General features: G+C 42.0%; 1 protein-coding gene across 3 annotated transcripts in view; it reads left to right on the top strand.

Moving 5' to 3' along the window:
* Positions 1-3,139: 3,139 nt before the first annotated feature.
* LOC102433518 (hippocampus abundant transcript-like protein 1) overlaps positions 3,140-15,174 on the top strand; it is a 102,270-nt gene continuing 90,235 nt past the window's right edge. Inside the window, exons 1-2 of one of the 3 annotated variants that reach the window (XM_023743623.1) lie at positions 3,140-3,208; positions 15,056-15,151. In XM_023743623.1, coding sequence (XP_023599391.1) covers positions 3,206-3,208; positions 15,056-15,151 — 99 coding nt within the window. In that variant the 5' untranslated portion in view covers positions 3,140-3,205. Of the gene's footprint in view, positions 3,209-15,055; positions 15,152-15,174 lie in introns of those variants that run through there. The other 2 variants (XM_014467577.2, XM_023743624.1) reach the window with 2 other exon arrangements.

Genomic DNA, 15,174 nt, shown 5'->3' on the forward strand with positions numbered 1-15,174 from the left:
AGAGCGCGGTCTGAGAAATGTGGTCCCGGGTTCGATTCCGGTCAAGGGCATGTACCTTGGTTGCGGGGCATCCCCAGTAGGGGGCATGCAAGAGGCAGCTGATCGATGTTTCTCTCTCATCGATGTTTCTAACTCTATCCCTCTCCCTTCCTCTCTGTAAAAAATCAATAAAATATGTATTTTTTAAAGGCTGGTTACCTTTCTGCCCCTACAAAACCAAGCTGCCAGCTCCTCCTGCTTTTTTGAATTGATGGGCAGTAATTACAAACTAGTGGCCAGCTAGTGATCTAGGGGTCTAACTTTCATTGTCTCGCACCTGCACATTCAGCACGTTGCTGAGTCAGCTACCAGGTGAAGACTAGGTGGTATCCTCCTCTCATGCCTGCGGCTCAGGCCTCAGCACTTTGGACCTGGATTTTGACTCTTGCTTACCTCACCGTCAGCCTGCCTTCCACAGTGTGCATCGGTGTGACCTCGCATGCAAATACCATTACCGCTCTCCGCAGTTCTTCTCATTGGTTCCCCTGGGATAGAAAGATCATCTGCAGGTGGAGCATTTAGCATGGGATTAGCTGAGCATGCTTGGAATCCCAGTTCCCACCTTAACTATAACTTGGGGCAAGTTACACATCACCTCTCCGAATTAATAGTAATATTTACCTTAGAAGATTGTGAGGGTACCACCACCTGGCACCTAGTGAGTCTTCAGTAAATATTAGCTGTTATTTTTCTTATTTCTCGATATGTTTGGCATAAATGATTGGTCAGAATGTATAAGGGTTCCCTGATTAATAAGAGTATTCAGTTCTCTCATTTACTAATCGATACAGGAACTAGAACCCACTCTAAAAATTAAAATTGTTCATTATGTGCTTAGAGCAGGAACTTTTAAGGAATGTTTACTTAAAGAAACCTAGACAATTTATTCCCAGATTCCTTCTCTGAATCCTGAAGGTTACTTGGGCACAAGTAGATGTTCCGGTCCAGGCTTTCCTTTTCTCTGAAGGTGCATAAAGTCACTATGTATTAATAAATTGCAACAAATACAGGAAATGAGTTTCCTTGGTGCTTGGTGAGTTAGTGAGAAAGCTGGCCTGGGCAGGTGGCACTGGTGCTTTTTGGAATGTGTGGTGGCTGAGAAAGCAGTGAATGCCTTTAGTCAGATATGTTCATGTCATATGCCAGTGCCTCCAAACTATGCATCTTCCCTGCTTGCAGTTTCTGTTTACTAGGTGTACCAGTTAGTAATGCGGGTGTTTTTCAATAGATGGAGTTACACATATGTTTATATAAATGCGATTTTATATGTATGCTATTTTGTTGTATTGACAGCAAGCTTCAAAACTTCATATGTCAAATTTGCTGAAGGTATTAACAGTATAGATATTTTTACGCTTAAAAATGTCAAATTTCATGCCAAAAAAGCATTTGTGGGAAGTTTTAATTCATTGAAACATTTTGAAGAAAAGTGCTGCTGAATACTGTGGGAAGCTTATGGTGAACATGCTCCATCTCAAGATAACTTGTGAGCGCTGGTTTAAACGCTTTGAAAGTGATGATTTCGATGTAAAAGACAAAGAACGTCCAGGTCAAACGAAAAAGTTTGAAGACCAACAATTATAAGCATTATTGGATGAAAGTGCATGTCAAACTCAAAAACAGCTTGCAGAAAGATTAAACGTTGCTCAGCAAACAATTTCCGATCATTTACAAGCAATGGGAAAGATTTTAAAGCAGGGGTCCTCAAACTTTTTAAACAGGGGGCCAGTTCACTGTCCCTCAGACCGTTGGAGGGCCGGACTATAGTTTAAAAAAAAAACTATGAACAAATTCCTATGTACACAGCGGCGGCAAAAACACCCGGCGGGCCGGATAAATGTTTTCGAGCCGTAGTTTGAGGACCCCTGTTTTAAAGGATGGAAAATGGGTGCCACATCAACTGAACGAAAGACAAATGGAAAACCAAAAAGTCATCAGTAAAATGTTGCTTCAATGGCACAAAAGAAAGTCTTTTTTGCATCGAGTTGTGACTGGCGATGAAAGATGGATTTATTTTGAGAATCCCAAACGCACAAAATCATGGGTTGATCCAGGTCAACCATCAACATCAACTGCAAGGCCAAATCGCTTCGGAAAGAAGACAATGCTCTGCGTTTGGTAGGATCAGGAAGGTGTGGTGTATTACGAGCTTCTAAAACCAGGTGAAACCGTTAATACTGATCGCTACTGATAACAAATAATCAATTTGAACCATGTTTTGATCGTGAAACAACCAGAATGTGCCAGAAGACACGGCAAAGTAATTTTGCTTCATGATAACGCACCATCACACACTTCAAAACCAGTTAAAGACACGTTAAAAGATCTTGCCTGGGAAGTATTAACCCACCCTCCGTATTCACCAGACCTTGCTCCTTCAGATTACCACTTGTTCTGATCGATGGCACACGCACTTTCTGAGCAGCACTTCAAAACGTACGAAAAAGTAGAAAATTGGTCTCTGAATGGTTTGCCTCAAAACAAGAAAAGTTCTATTGGGACGGTACCCACAAATTACCTAAAGATAGGGTAAATGTGTAGCTAGCGATGGACATTACTTTGAATAAAGCACTTTTGATGTTCCTCTTGAAATTATCGTGTTTTCTTTGATTACAAAATCCGCCATTATTAACCGGTACACCTAGTAGTATCACTTCAGGTGCTATTTTCTACAGGTCCCAGGACTTGGTGTTATTTTAATGTGTTGGAATTTCCCTATAGCTTGACTTCATGGTTTCAGGTTCTTAGATGCTACTACTCTAGGGAAAGACTGCCCATGCTACTACTCTAAGGAATTGGCTGCTGCCTTTTTTCTACCTTGTTTGGCAAAGAGGTATATTTACCTAAAAAAGATATTGGCAAAGAGATGTATTAACCTGAATAATAGAGGGGAACCAAGTAATCATTGCCTTCTATGAAAGGGAGGTGTGCATTAATTTTTTATATGGTGCAGCATGAGAATGGAAGTTCTTTTTGCATATAGATAACTAGTTGCTGTATCATTTGTTGAAAAGGCGTTTTTATTCACTGAAATGCCTTTGTAGCTTTGTCAAAATGTTAGTCTATTCTGGATTCTCTCTCTCTTTTTTTTTTTTTAGTTTTCTTCTAATGCCAGTTTTATTATAACATGGATACGAGCTAATCCACCAATGGAAAGTCATAAAAAATGGTAAATATCTGTAACATCTATTACAGCTGGATTCTCTTTCATTGATCTATCTATTTGTTTATCTTTACAGTAATACTATTCAGTCTCTGTTATTGGAAGTTCATAATAAGAACAAATAAGAGTTAGTTCTATGACCTTGTTCTTCTCTTTTAAAATTGTTTTGGCTATTTGGGGTCTTTGCATTTTAGAAGTATTGAATCAGCTTATGAATTTCTACCAAAAAAAGAAAAAGTCTGCTGGTATTTTCTTTCTTATCCTATATAATAAAGAGCTAATATGCAAATGGTGGTCATGCCATCATGCCTGGACGTGAGGCCACACACCCCCCCCTCCTCGTCCCCACGCTGGGGCTGGGGGGCCTGAGGCTGTGCCCCCCGCCCAGGCAGGACTTGATGGAGGGCCTGAGGCTGTGGGCCCCCCCCCACACACACACACCTGGCCGGGCTTGGGAGGGGACCTGAGGCTGCACCCCCTGCCCTGCGGGGCTTGATGGGGGTGGGGCCAGCCGGGTCTGGGTCTCATGCAATTTCAAGGCATGAGCGGGGACTTGACTCTGGGTCCCGCAGCACACCCCAGACTCTGACAGGAGGGAGATTTTCATATACATTTTACTAATTTTCTTTCATCTATGATGCTTTTATTATAGAGAAAGGGCAAATAGCAATATTAAAATATTTCCTCTAATTCCCTTTTAATGTGCACGATTTCGTGCATCGGGCCACTAGTGTGTGTGCGCGCATGTGTGTGTGTGTGTGTGTGTGTGTGTGTGTGTATTATTGATTTCAGAGCAGAAGGGAGAGGGAGAGAGAGATAGAAACATCAATGATGAGAGAGAATCATCGATCGGCTGCCTCTTGCACACCCCTACTGGGGATCGAGCCCGCAACCTGGGCATGTGCCCTTGGCTAGAATCGAACCTGGGACCCTTCAGTCCACAGGCCGACGCTCTATCCACTGAGCCAAACCGGCTAGGGCCCTGTTGGTATTTTTATTGGGATGGTGTTGATTCTGAAGATTAAAAACAATATTGAGCGTTCTGATCCATGAATGCATTATCTCTCCATTTATTTTTAGATCTTTAATTTCTCTCAGCTGTGTTTTGTAGGTTTCAGTATATAATTCTTCCACAACAGTTGTCAGATTATTCCCTATTTCATATTTTGGTGCTATTGTACATGTAATGTAAATGTAATACAAATGTAAATTCTTAAAAAAATTAAATTCACAATTGTTTGTTGTCAATATATGGAAATAGAGTTGATTTAAGAAATATTTTAATAACCTTATTTAACAAAATTTACCATTTTAACCATTTTAAGTAGTTCATTAATGTTAATTATGTTCACATTGCTTTACAGTCAATCTCCAGAACTTTTTTATCTTGTAAAACTGAAACTTTATATCCATTAAATAGCCGCTCCCATTTACTCCATCACAAATCCCCTAACAACCACCATTCTGCTTTCAGCTTCTTAGTTTGACTCCTCTAGATACCTCATATAAGTGAAGCCATCTACTGTTTGTCTTTTTGTGACCAGATTATTTTACTTAGATGTGATGTCCTCAAGGTTGTTGTTGATACATGTTGTCATCAACACTGTTGAAAGGAAGGATATGTGGCATGTGTCATAATTTTCTTCCTTTTAACACTGCATAATATTTCATTTTATGTACATGTCACTTTTTGTTTCTCCATTTATCTGTTGATGAGTACTTGGGTTGCTTCTATCTTTTTGCTGTTGTGAATAATGCTGCTGGAACATGAGTGTACAAATACCTTTTTTGAGATCCTGCTTTCAGTTCTGGATATCTACCCAGAAATGGAATTGTGGGATCACCAGGTAATTCTATTTTTAATTATTTGAGGACTTGCCATGGAATTTCCCAAATGGCTGCACCATTTTATTTTCCTGCCAACAGTGCATCAGGGTTCTAATTTCTTCACATCCTCACCAACATTGTTTTGTTTTTTGTTTTTGATCATGAGTGTGAGGTGATGTTTCATGTTTTGTATTTTGCACTCATCTAATAATGAATGATGTTGAGCATCTTTTCATACGTTTATTGGCCATTTGTATATCTTCTTTGGAGAAATATCTACTCAAGTCCTTTGCCCATTTTTTAAATTGGGTTATTTGGTGTGTGTTTTTGTTGAGTTGTAGAAGTTTCTAATATATTCCGGATATTAGCTCATCAGATATATGCTTTACAAATATTTCCTCCACAGCTCCACAGGTTGCCTTTTCATTCTGTTGATTGTGTCCTTTGATTTATAGTTTTAAATTTTGGTAAAGTCCAGTTAAAGTTTGTAATTTGATGAAGCCCATATCTGTTTTTTCTTTTGTGGCTTATAGTTTGGAGTCATATCTAAGCATCCATTACTAAATCCAAGATTTACACCTGTGTTTCCTGTGAGGAGTTTTATGGTTTTAGCTGAGGTCATTCATTCATTATGAATTACTTCTTTTTTTTTTTTTTTAAATATATTTTATTGATTTTTTTACAGAGAGGAAGGGAGAGGGACAGAGAGTTAGAAACATCGATGAGAGAGAAACATCGGATCAGCTGCCTCCTGCACACCCCCTACTGGGGATGTGCCCGCAACCAAGGTACATGCCCTTGACCGGAATCGAACCTGGGACCCTTGACTCCGCAGGCTGACGCTCTATCCGCTGAGCCAAACCAGTTAGGGCTGAATTACTTTTTATACATGGTGTGAGGTAGGTCCAGCTTTATTCTTTATAAGTGGAAATTCAGTTGTCTCAGCCCTCTTTGTTGAAGCAATTGTTCTTTCCCCACTGAATGGATTTGGTGCTGTTGCCTGAAATCAGCTGGACATGCATACATGGGCTTATTTGTGGACTCTCCTTTTTATTCAGTTGGTGTGTATGACAGCCTCTCTGTCTTTTGCTTCCATGCTGACAGGTCACTGATGTTTACTGGGATCCTGTGTGAAACAAGTGGGAGTAATTTTTAACCTTATCTTTTTCCAGCTGACAACAGATGACCTGATTGACAAAAGCCATATGCCCTAGTTTATCTGAACTTTTCAGGTCATGGTGAGAAAGCAGATGAGGGGGTTAATAGAGATTGTCCTTTTGCCCAGTTACACACTAGCCAGGCCACATTCCTTAGTGTGGGGAAAGGGGTGGGTCCATGAGTAAAGGTCTGTACTGTGCTTTGCTTAAGGAGCGCTCTACATTTGACTCCTATTTACCTCTTGCTCAGGTTGCTGCAGTACAGGCTGCCTGCCATATATCTGTGCTAATTCCATTTGGGCAGAAGTTTGGGCTAAGAGAAAGGCAGTGTAAGTAATACAGTGGTAACACACACTCCGGAGGTATATGACTCTGGATGGAATACCAGCGTAGGCAGTTACTAACCATTGGAGTTGGCAAGTTACAAGTAAATTCTCCATCTGAGTTTTGTCATCTATAAAATTAGGGGTTAATAGTTACTATCTCAAAAGTGTAATGTGTGTGATCAGTGTGTGGCATAGTGTCTGTGGCCACTGTCACAGGACCCTGTTTTGCCTGGGTATAGCTCAGGATTCTTTGTAATAGACTGTCCTTGTCCTTCAGAGTGTTCATTTTCTTTTAAACTTTACATCCATGAAATGGGAGCCGGAATAGTTTCTATTGTTGCTAGTATTGTCCCTAGCATCTAGCTGACATATAGTAGATAGAGCTCAGCAAGTAACTCATCAGTTGGAGTTGAGTACTTTTATTCTTTTCCTTTTTTAAAAATGGACCCCAGTTTTTGGGAACCCATTTTATTTTTATTTATGTTGTTAATCCTCACCCGAGGATATTTTTTCTATTGGTTTTTAGAAAGGATGATAGGAAGAGAGAGAGAAAGAGAAACATCGATGTGAGAGAGGCATGTCGATTGGTTGCCTCCTGCACACCTGTCAAGGGCCAGGGATTGAACCTGCAACCCAGGTATGTGCCCTTGACGACCCTTTCAGTGTGTGGGCTGATGCTCTAACCATTGAGAAACACCAACCATGATGATATTGTTATTCTTTTTTTAAAGTATATTTTTATTGATTTCAGAGAAAGAGAGAAATGGAGAGGAAGATAGAAACATCAATGATGAAAAAGAATCATTGATCGGCTGCCTCCTGCATGCCTCCTACTGGGGACTGAGCCTGCATCCCGGGCATGTGCCCTGACTGGGAATCAAACCATGACCTCCTGGTTCATGGGTCAGTGCTCAACCACTGAGCCACGCCAGCTGGGCTTTCAGGAATTCTTGTTGCCCTTTCTGACTACAACTGTCTGTAATACCTAACTAGTACATTTTTAAAATGAAATATCAAAAAATGGTTTGTGTGAATATTATTCTTTAATCTCACAAATATTTTATGAAGTTATGTTTGAACTGAGGGATGAGATTGGAGAATTACAAAAGGAACCTCATCATGTTACAAAAGCAATCTTAAGAGTTTAAACCTCATCATGAGGGCAAAAGGAGGGTGGTTGTATCACTTAATAATTACTACATAAGAAACTACTCCCAAATTAGTGGCTTTTCACAATACTTTGGGGGGTTAGCAGTTTGGGCCGCATTTGGCTCGGGGGTTCTTCACTAACTTTGATGGCAGATACTGTAGTCATCTGGAGGCTTGGAGTTGGATGGGTGACTTAAGATGGCCTTGCTCCTTTTGTCAGGCAGTGGGGGATGGCTGTTCACTGCTGGGTCTAAGGGGCACCAATTGGGAAGATTAAAATGCTCTCATTCTCCTGTACCTTGGTATTGAAGACTTCTAGGGGTCTAGGTTCAGAAGTCCACCTTGTTATTTCACCTGACATCTGTTGGTTAAGCCAGCTCCAATCCAGGAAGTAGAGAAATAACTCCACCTATTGATGGAATTGGCAGCACAGATATGTTGCCAAAATGTTGGTATACAGGAATAGGAGAATTTGTGGGCCGGTTTTTGTAGTCTTGTGCAGGAGTGACAGGATGAGATTTGTATTTTAGAATGATCACTCTGAGTGTAGTGTCAGAGGGGCAGGAAAGAGGAGTCAAGGCAGGGTTCCGAGGCCACAGTAGTCAGCTATGGGAGAGATGGTAATGTGAGTGTGTGAAGACATCATGACACTTATTTTAAAAAAATTTTAATTGATATCAACAAGAAAGGTAGAAGAGAGAGAAACAGAAACATCAATGATGAGAATCGTTGGTTGGCTGCCTCCTGCACGCCCCCTACTGGGGACTGAGCACAAAACCCAGGCATGTGCCCTGACCAGAATCGAACCGAGACTTCCTGGTTCATAGTTTGCCGCTCAACCTCTGAGCCAGGCCGGCTGGGCACGACTCATTTTTCATCGTCTGCTTTCAAATGTCTCAAGATGTTCTGTAATCTACACTAATAAAAGACAAAAATGGTAATTAGCGTACGACCGCTACCCTTCCCATTGGCTAATCAGCATATCCTTATGCAAATTAACTGTCAGCCAAGATGGCGGCCGACAGCCAGGCAGCTGGAAGCGAACATGAGGCTTGCTTGCTCCCGTGACTGCAGACTCCAACGTTCCTGCCTGACTTGCCGGCCTCTGAGCTGGCAGTTTGAAACTTTGTAACCAATATAGGCGGGGATCTCAGAGCTGAAGTTATACATTGTTTCGATTATAGAATGGCAAACAAACCAGCAGCGGAAGCCTCAGAGCTAGAGCCAGAGCTAAAGCTGGCCCAGAAGAAAAAAAAAAAAAGAAAAAGGAGCGGTTGGGAGCTTCAGTCAAAACTGCCAGCCTGAAAGCAGCCATCAGCCCCTCACCCAGACTGGCCAGGCACCCCAGAGGGGACCCCCACCCTGAAGGGTGTGTGACCAGCTGCAAACAGCCATCATCCCCTCATCCAGGCTGGCCAGGCACCCCAGTGGGGACCCCCACCCTGATCCAGGACACCCTTCAGGGCAAACCAGCCGGCCCCCAGGCCTCTATCCTATATAGTAAAAGGGTAATATGCCTCCCAGCACCGGGATCAGCGGAGCCACGAGGCCTCCTGGCACTAGATCAGCATGACAGGGTGCAGCGTCCCAACCCCCTGATCGGCCCTGCTCTGTGTGTGACAGGGGGTGGCACCCCAAACCACCTCCCCATTGACCCTGCCTTGAGTGTGATAGGGGGCGGTGCCCCAACCCCCCAATCCGCCCTGCTCTGTGCATGACAGGGGGCGGCGCCCCAACTCCCCAATCAGCCCTGCTCTGAGCCTGACCAGGGGCTGCACCTAGGGATTGGGCCTGCCCTCTGCCACCCGGGAGCAGGCCTAAGCCAGCAGGTCATTATCTCCCGAGGGGTCCCAGACTGCGAGAGGGCACAGGCCGGGCTGAGGGACCCCCCCTTCCCCCCCGAGTGCACAAATTTTTGTGCACCGGGCCTCTAGTGATTTATAAAAGGGCAACAAAATGAAGAGGGGAGACATTGAACTGATTTGAGAGAGGCAGTACTAGATCAGGCTCAACTGGAAATAATTGTTTTTCTTTTTAATCCTCACCAAGTATACTATATTTATTGATATATTATTTTTTTAGAGCGAGAGGGAAACATTGATGTGAGAGAGAAACATCGAGTGGTTGCCTCTCATATGCAATCCAACTAAGGACCAGTTTTGCAACCTTGGTATGAGCCCGCAACCTTTTGGTGTATGGGACAATGCTCCAACCTACTGAGCCACACTGGCCAGGGCAATAATCGGTTAATTTTTTATAAAGCCTTTCTAATTAGCTCAGATAATTTAAAGGAGAAATAAATGTATGACACTTTTTTCCTCAGCATATTGGGCCCCAAGAACTTAGAAATAATTGGAAGTAAGGAAGATTTACTTTTGTTACCATTTGTCTGATTGCTCACATAGAGTGCCCACCATATCAAGGCCTGCCTGTTGCATTTTTCTCATATATCACTGTTATTTGTTAGGGACGTATGATAGTACAATTAAAGTAATTTATGTAGAGAGGAGAATAATAATATAATATTTGCATATTAAAAGAGACCTGTTTATTTTTTAAATTTTTACTTTAAAATATATAATGTGTGGACAAAAAGGTGGGTTGTCTGGCTTTATTTTTTTTTTTTGCAAGGTATTAAAAATAATAGCATGAAGAAATGTGCACATAGAATAAAATGTGCATCTTAAAAATATTTAATCAGCATTGCAGCACCATGGTCTCTATCCAATGGTCTCCATAAATAAAGCTTCATTGCCTGGGAAAGAGCACCAAGTCATGAAACTGCAAATAAAAAAAAAAAAGGGTAGTCTTCCTGTGCTTCCTACTTGTAGCTGTTTTTTGGAGTTTTTTGAGATTCTTTTTTTTTTTTTAATATATATTTTATTGATTTTTTTTTTTTTTTACAGAGAGGAAGGGAGAGGGATAGAGAGTTAGATACATCAATGAGAGAGAAACATCAACCAGCTGCCTCCTGCACACTCCCTACTGGGGATGTGCCCACAGTCAAGGTACATGCCCTTGACTGGAATCAAACCTGGGACCTTTAGTCCGCAGGCTGACGCTCTATCCACTGAGCCAAACCGGTTAGGGCTTGAGATTCTTATATGCATGATGCTTGATGAATAAAACAAATGATTCAAGAGCTATAGGCTATTTATTGACATTCACGCTGTTTGACTGTGTGGAAGCATTTGCTTTGCTGTATACAGTGAGTGACTATTAGAATTTTCAACCAAGTAATTATGAAATTATCAGTAAAAGCATATAGGCTATTTACTTTTAAAAATATTTCCTTAAAAATAAAATTAAATAAAAATATATCCTTTTGCCACCCTATCTCCTACTTTTGTTATCACCTAATACCAGTGCAGTTTAAAATTTCCATGATTGACTTAAAATTGTCTCTTTTTTTCCAGTTTATTTAAATCAAAACTCAAAGTCCACATATTTCTTAAATTTATTTTAATCTATATACTAACATAGTTCTCCCTCCTTTTTTCTTTTCTTTATCTATACCATTTCTTTGTTGAAAGAAACTGGTCTATTTCTTTCAAATTTTTTTCTACATTCTAGGTTTTGCTGTTTAAAAGACCAGAAAAATGACATTAGTTTGGTTGTTATGACTGTGGTCTTTCTTCCTTTACTTTTGTCTTTTATAACATTGAGATTTTTAAGGAGAATAGGCCAGTTGCCTTGTTGAATGTCCCACAGTCTGGATTTGTCTGATCTTTTGTTATGAATAGATTCTAGTTAAATAATACATATGTAATTTTACCTTTTTTTAAAATTTTAAAAAATATATATTTTATTGATTTTTTACAGAGAGGAAGGGAGAGGGATAGAGAGTTAGAAACATCGATGAGAGAGAAACATCGATGAGAGCGAAACATCGATTTAGCTGCCTCCTGCACACTCCCCACTGGGGATGTGCCTGCAACCAAGGTACATGCCCTTGACTGGAATCGAACCTGGGACCCCTCAGTCTGCAGGCCGATGCTCTATTCACTGAGCCAAACCGGTTAGGGCTGTAATTTTACCTTTTGAAGACTTGAAAATATAAACATAGGAATCATGTGGGTTTTACAGAATCTTTTGTACGTTTACTTCTAGGTCTACCAAGTGCTAACAGCACCTGATCTCATAATAAGCATTGTAACAGAGGCAGAGAACATTCAGTTAAGAGGAGTTTTAGATTTCCTCTCTGGAAGTCACAAACTGCAGAAAACTAGCAGAATAGGCCCAGTCTTAAAACAGAAACAGAAAACAAGATTTTGACACTTTCAGGTATGGCGTATGTTTCTTCCCCTAACCACTGAATTTACATCATCTGCACTTCCCTGAAGCTTTTGAGCATATGACTGACCCCAGTGCCTGCGTCTCCTTATGTGGCTAGAGGAACTTTAGACCTATAGAGGCCAAGATGCTGAAAAACAACACATAATTAAGAGACAGAATAGAAGAAACCAAGATGGCGGCATAGGTAAATACCTGAAATTGCTGCCTCCCACAACCACTTCAAAACTACAACTAAAAGACAAAACAGACATCATCCAGAATCACAGGAAGGCTGGCTGAGTGGAAATTCTACAACTAGAAGGGAAGAGAAAAGCACACTGAGACTCAGAGGAGCTGCGGAAGTAAAGTGCAGAGTTACGGAGGTGCGCGTGCGGAAAGGGCTGGCAACGGAGGACACCAATGTCTTTTTCAATCGGGAGGGAGTCACAAGCTCCTGACTGCTCTGAACTCCAGTTCTGGGAAGTTTCTGAGGACCCAGGACTCATAGGGGGAGAAACTGGACTGTCTTGCATTGGGCGGAACTCAAGGGCGGCTTTCTCTCAGAGGTGCTTGCAGCGACACTGAGACGGAACACTGAGACCCGGGGGCCTCTTAGGGCAGGACTGAGGATCAGCCATCGCTGTTTTGCTCCGCCCTGTTGATTCCCTAGACACTGCCCCACCAAAGCAGCTAGCAGAGGCTTTTGCATATGAATGGGCTGGCACTTTGAGATCTAAAATTACCTAACAAACTGCAGCTGGGTCAGAGAGACTCAGAACATCCTAAAGAAGGCCCAAGGCCCCACAGAAGCTTGCATTGCTTCACAGCTGGGCCTCATCTGGGCACCTCCAAACCCCAAACAAGGAAGAGGAATCTGCAGATCTCTCCGTAGCTCCTACTGGGTAACCTCAGGCAGATGCTAAATTAGCACCTCCTTAGAGATCCAAGAGCCAGTGTACGCAGTGGTCAGATTGGGACCATCCAGATTACAACTTCTCAGATCCATAAGGGACACACTCAGGGGGCAGACTCAGTGAGCACCAAAGCCCCACTGAAGCAAGTCTTGCCCCATTAGGGTGTCTTCAGCACAGAAGTTCTCCCACTGTAGACACAGCTGATTCTCACCGACAGTTGGCCTGGAGGTCAATTCCTCCCAGTGATACCAAAAACAATCAAGGCTTAATTACAACAAGACTGTGCACACAGCCCACAAAGGGGTGCACCAAGAGTGTCCACCTCAGGTAATTGGGGAGGCTGAGCCACTGGGCCCTATAGGACACCTAGCACACAAAGCCACTCTGTCAACACAGGGAAGCATAAAAAATGCGGAGACAAAGAAACAGGTCACAAATGACAGAAATGGAGGAAAGCAAACTACTGGGTATAGAGTTCAAAACCACGGTTATAAGGTTTTTCAAGAATTTTCTAGAAACCGTTGATAAATTTAGTGAGACCCTGGAGGATATGAAAAAGGACCAACTAGAAATTAAACATACACCGACTGAAATAAAGAATAATGTACAGAGATCCAATAGCAGACAAGAGGATCCCAAGAATCAAGTCAAAGATTTGAAATACGAAGAAGCAAAAATCACCCAACCGGAAAAGCAAAAAGAAAAAAGAATCCAAAAATATCAAGATAGTGTAAGGAGCCTCTGGGACAACTTCTAGCGTACCAACATCCGAATTATAGGGGTGCCAGAAGAAGAGAGAGGGCAAGATATTGAAAACCTGTTTGAAGAAATAATGACAGAAAACTTCCCCTAACTGATGAAAGAAATAGACTTACAAGTCCAGAAAGCGCAGAGAACCCCAAACGAAAGGAATCCAAAGAGGACCACACCAAGACACATCATAATTAAAATGCCAAGAGCAAAAGACAAAGAGAGACTCTTAAAAGCAGCAAGAGAAAAAAAGTCAAGTTACCAACAAGGGAGTACCCATACGATTGTCAGCTGATTTCTCAACAGAAACTATGCAGGCCAGAAGGGAGTGGCAAGAAATATTCAAAGTGATGAATACCAAGAACCTACAACCAAGATTACTTTATCCAGCAAAGCTATCATTTAGAATTGAAGGTCAGATAAAGAGCTTCACTGATAAGAAAAAGATAAAAAAGTTCATCACCACCAAACCAGTATTATATGAAATGCTGAAAGGTATTCTTTAAGAGGAGGAAGAAGAAGAAAAAGGTAAAGATAAAAATTATGAACAACAAATACATATCTATCAACAAGTGAATCTAAAAATAAAGTGAATAAAAAATCTGATGAACAGAGTAAACTGGTGAATATAATAGAATCGGGCATAGAAAGGGAGTGGACTGACAATTCTTCGGTGGGGGAAAGGGGTGTGGGAAGAGACTGGACAAAAATCGTACACCTATGGATGAGGACAGTGGGAGGGTAAGGGCAGAGGGTGGAGTAGGAACTGGGTGGAGGGGAGCTATGGGGGGGGGAAGAGGAACAACTATAATAATCTGAACAATAAAGATTTATTTAAAAAAAAAAGAATAGTGAGTTCATGGAACCTCAGTCTCTTGAAGAATCAGTTGATTTTTTTACCAAAGCTCCAGTGATTTGTATTGATGGAATGAGTAGAAAGTCTATAATCATGGTACTTTCTATAGTTAGGGAAGATGAAAGAATCAGGGATACTGCAGAATGAAGTCTTATCTTAAAGACTAGAGGCTCGGTGCACGACTTTTGTGCACTTGGGGGATTGGGGGGTCCCTCAGCCTGGCCCGCGCCCTCTCGCAGGCTGGGACCCGGGCCTAAGCCAGCAGTCGGACATCCCCTGAGGGGTCGTTAAAGCTGCTACAGTGGCACTGTGCTTGCCAACCATGAGCCCAGCTTCTGTCTGAGCGGCACTCCCCCTGTGGGAGCGCACTGACCCCCAGGGGACGGCTCCTGCGTTGAGCATCTGCCCCCTGGGGGTCAGTGCATGTCATAGCGACCGGTCATTCCACCGTTCGGTCGATTTGCATATTAGCCTTTTATTATTCAGGCTAGGTTTTAAATTTACCGTTTGTGTGTGTGTGTGTGTTAGATGCCATTTTAGGATAATGGATTTTAAAATTTTCTTTACTCTTTTTAATAATAGCTTTCTTCCTTTTTTAGCAAGAAGGCTTTGGCCGACCACGTGTGTACCATGCTGCAATTGTAATCTTCCTTGAATTCTTTGCTTGGGGCCTGTTGACAACTCCAATGCTAACTGTAAGTATTGCTGAACTGGGTCC

Source organism: Myotis lucifugus, unplaced genomic scaffold (assembly GCF_000147115.1).
Source record: "Myotis lucifugus unplaced genomic scaffold, Myoluc2.0 scaffold_404, whole genome shotgun sequence".
Taxonomy (NCBI): domain Eukaryota; kingdom Metazoa; phylum Chordata; class Mammalia; order Chiroptera; family Vespertilionidae; genus Myotis; species Myotis lucifugus.